The 3101-nt window shown below is 32.8% G+C and overlaps 1 protein-coding gene across 1 annotated transcript; it reads left to right on the top strand.

Moving 5' to 3' along the window:
* Positions 1–398: 398 nt before the first annotated feature.
* LOC125193336 (WAT1-related protein At4g30420-like) lies at positions 399–2549 on the top strand. Its single transcript, XM_048091102.2, has 7 exons — positions 399–610; positions 763–831; positions 1222–1338; positions 1476–1683; positions 1874–2032; positions 2120–2268; positions 2366–2549. Exons 1-7 carry the CDS (start codon positions 426–428, stop codon positions 2547–2549), a joined length of 1071 nt encoding a protein of 356 aa, XP_047947059.1. The 5' UTR covers positions 399–425.
* The last annotated feature ends 552 nt before the right edge of the window (positions 2550–3101 follow it).

The raw sequence follows: 3101 nt of genomic DNA, 5'->3' as shown, positions 1-3101 counted from the left end.
AACCTTTCAAATTAAAATATAAAATCATACAACTTTTAATTTTTGGCAATATCTTTACATTAAATTAATGTGGCTCATATGAAATCGTTTCAAACATTAAAACAAATAAATTCCCAGTTAATTACTTCCAATTCAGAATTACTAGTAAATATAATTAACACGCACGAACCGTCTACATTTTAATTAATAGAAATAATCATGACATGTATCTGAATAGCATATCTTTACAGAAAGTCACAAAACTGAACAGCTCAACTCCCTTTTGAACATGTCCACACGACTACACTCGTGTAGTTATTAAAATGAACTCATGTTTTTGGAGGCATTTAAATTAAAACCTATATAGATGTCTATATATACAATCAATAATCCCCTATACAATATAGAGAGAGAAATAGAATTGGTGTAGGAAGATATTGAAGAGAATGAAAATGGGATTAATGGAATATTACAAGCCCATAATTGTGATGTTAGGCTGTCAGTTGTTGTATGCAGGTACAAGTCTATTTGCTAGAATTGCCCTTTTGGAAGGGATGAGCTCTAGCGTCTTTGTTGTCTATAGACAATTCATTGGTTTCTTGCTTATGGCCCCTTTTGCTTATTTTTCACGGTAATTCTTTTTTTTTCAATTAATATGTTTCATCGGTTTTTACGTACCTTAAGACCATTAACAATGCACGAAACGCTAATCGAATCTGTAATATCTATGGATATATTCTACTTATTAATTTTTTGTGTCTCAATCTGTCTGTGTGGGCGCAGGAAAGGAAAAGATGATTGTTGTTTGAATTGGAAGAGCTTTTGGTTGATATTTTCGCTCTCTTTTGTGGGGTAAGTAGCAATTTTATTAATTCATATAATTCATATCTTAAAATTTATAGTAAAGAAACTAATTTGGATCTTGTCATTAATTTAACTAGCAAGTATCGGTTTGATTTTGGAATTAATCAGGCTGCAATTTTGTGTCTCTCGTGATTTTAGTGTGATGCTCACCATCAAATTTATTGATCATATTTGTAAGTTGTAACAGTTAATAACAAGCTAGAGTACACGCTAGTTATGAAACACACTCAAATTCACATTAAGTAGAGTTCACTTCTCTAAAAAGTGATCCAATTTTTTTTTTTAACTCCACTACAGATACGAATTTTAATTTGTCATGGACTAATATTAAGTGCTCTTATGTTTCGATTTTCAGCTAAAATAATAAAATTGTTGCAGTGTAACAGTTTACAACAACTCATACTACATGGGCTTGACTCTAGTCTCAACATCAGTGGCAAGTGCCATGTGCAATACAGCGCCTGCTATCACCTTTCTTATGGCTTACACCTTGGGGTAATTAAATCATTTTCCCTAATCAATTCCTATAGGAATAGTAGTATTTAATTATTAGTAGTATTAAATAATTTGTATATGTGAAACTATATATATATATATATATATATATATATATATATATATATATATTATAGGTTAGAAAAAGTTGGGCGAAGTTGGGGTAGCTTCGCTAAGATTATTGGAACAGTTGTGTGTGTGAGTGGTGCTGCTGTGATGGCCTTTCTAGAAGGTCCCAAATTACTTCAAGTGGCAGTTGGAGTTGGAGATGATCACACAAGATTGATTGGCTGCTTCCTCATCTTTGCTAGCTCATGTTGCTGGTCCTTTACTCTAATTTTGCAGGTACATATTTGATTCAGCTCTATTAGTAACAACAATCTTTTAGTTGGATCAATTTTATTCTCCGAGTTTGGTAGAGTAGATAACTCATTATGTGAACTAAAATGTTGTTATCTACCCTACCAAATATCAATTTTGTGCTAGACCAAAAATAGGCAAGATCTAATCAGACCACTTCGTTTGACCAATGTAGGCGCGTGTAAACGAGTCCTACCCAGACTATGTTTCGATGACGGCCTTGATGTGCCTAATGGCATCGCTACAATCGGGAATCTTCACGATGAGTGTGGCGCCAAGTATGAATGTGTGGAAACTCACTACCCCAATTCAAATATTCTCTTGTCTATTTGCGGTAAAATAATTTAATTTAATACTATCGAATAAAAATTATGACCTAATTTAAATTAGGTAAAAATAAATTGAATGGATATATATATAGGGTATGAGCTCAGCAATAACTTTCTTCACTCAAGCATGGTGTGTAGCAAAAAGAGGACCCCTTTTCTCAGCTCTATTTCAGCCCCTATGTACAGTCATTGTGACAGTTCTTGGCTACATCTTCTTGCATGAAGACTTGTACCTTGGAAGGTACAACTACTATAACCACAGCTACAAACTTTTTTTTAGTTTTATTTTAGCTTAGTTTTCTGATAAATTAATTCCTAATTGATGGTTTGGTTATCAGTGTGACAGGAGGAGTGGCAGTGATAATTGGACTATACATTGTGCTATGGGGTAAATCAAAAGACAATAATAGTAGCACGGAAGAGATGATAAAGAAAACATTGGATCCCCAAATATGTGAAAGTTGTAAAATTGATTTGGAAGAGCCCCTTTTGCCTGAAAAAACATCGAAAAATGATGATTGATGTTATCTGATTATTACAATATTAATTCTACACCAAATTCGAAGCTATGATAGACTAACTATTTTGTCCTATGTAACTTGATTGTGTTAAGAAGACAGGGGTACATGTGGATAATTAATTTATTCACTCAAAACAAAAATAATTAAAAGGCCCACGTATTTAGTTTCGAGCAATCCAACATCTGGGGAGTATATAAAATCTAATGGGCTTTTTTCTGTATATAAATATTTCACACAAAAGCTCAAATAAATAAAGCAATTTTGTAGTCATATTACACTTACATGTGCATTGACTAACCAAAAAGAGTTGATATCTAAAATAAAATTAAAATATGCCACATGCGAATTCTTGACCCACCTCGAGAAAGGGATTTTCTAGTTTTAGGAATAAAGTTTTCCGGGATCTTGCACAATAATTCTGGGAAAAATTCTGTTCACAGCCAGAAATAATTTGAAAGGGAAGAAGAAAAGAGAACTGTTGTTTTGAATAGAATGATAAAGCACCGTTTAAATAGGGATAACAAACAAGTAAATATAGTGGAACTTGTGTTCC

The sequence above is a fragment of the Salvia hispanica genome, chromosome 4 (genome assembly GCF_029641045.1).
Source record: "Salvia hispanica isolate PSC_SH4W2 chromosome 4, Shi_PSC_v1, whole genome shotgun sequence".
NCBI lineage: Eukaryota > Viridiplantae > Streptophyta > Magnoliopsida > Lamiales > Lamiaceae > Salvia > Salvia hispanica.
This window is presented reverse-complemented; position numbering and strand designations above follow the sequence as displayed.

Excerpts from the sequence above, each read along its gene's own strand:
- LOC125193336 (XM_048091102.2), top strand. The coding sequence starts at position 426 with ATGAAAATGGGATTAATGGAATATTACAAGCCCATAATTGTGATGTTA. Across the intron at positions 1,339-1,475 it reads CTTATGGCTTACACCTTGGG|GTTAGAAAAAGTTGGGCGAA; the intron begins GTAATTAAATCA and ends TATATATTATAG. Across the intron at positions 1,684-1,873 it reads CCTTTACTCTAATTTTGCAG|GCGCGTGTAAACGAGTCCTA; the intron begins GTACATATTTGA and ends TGACCAATGTAG.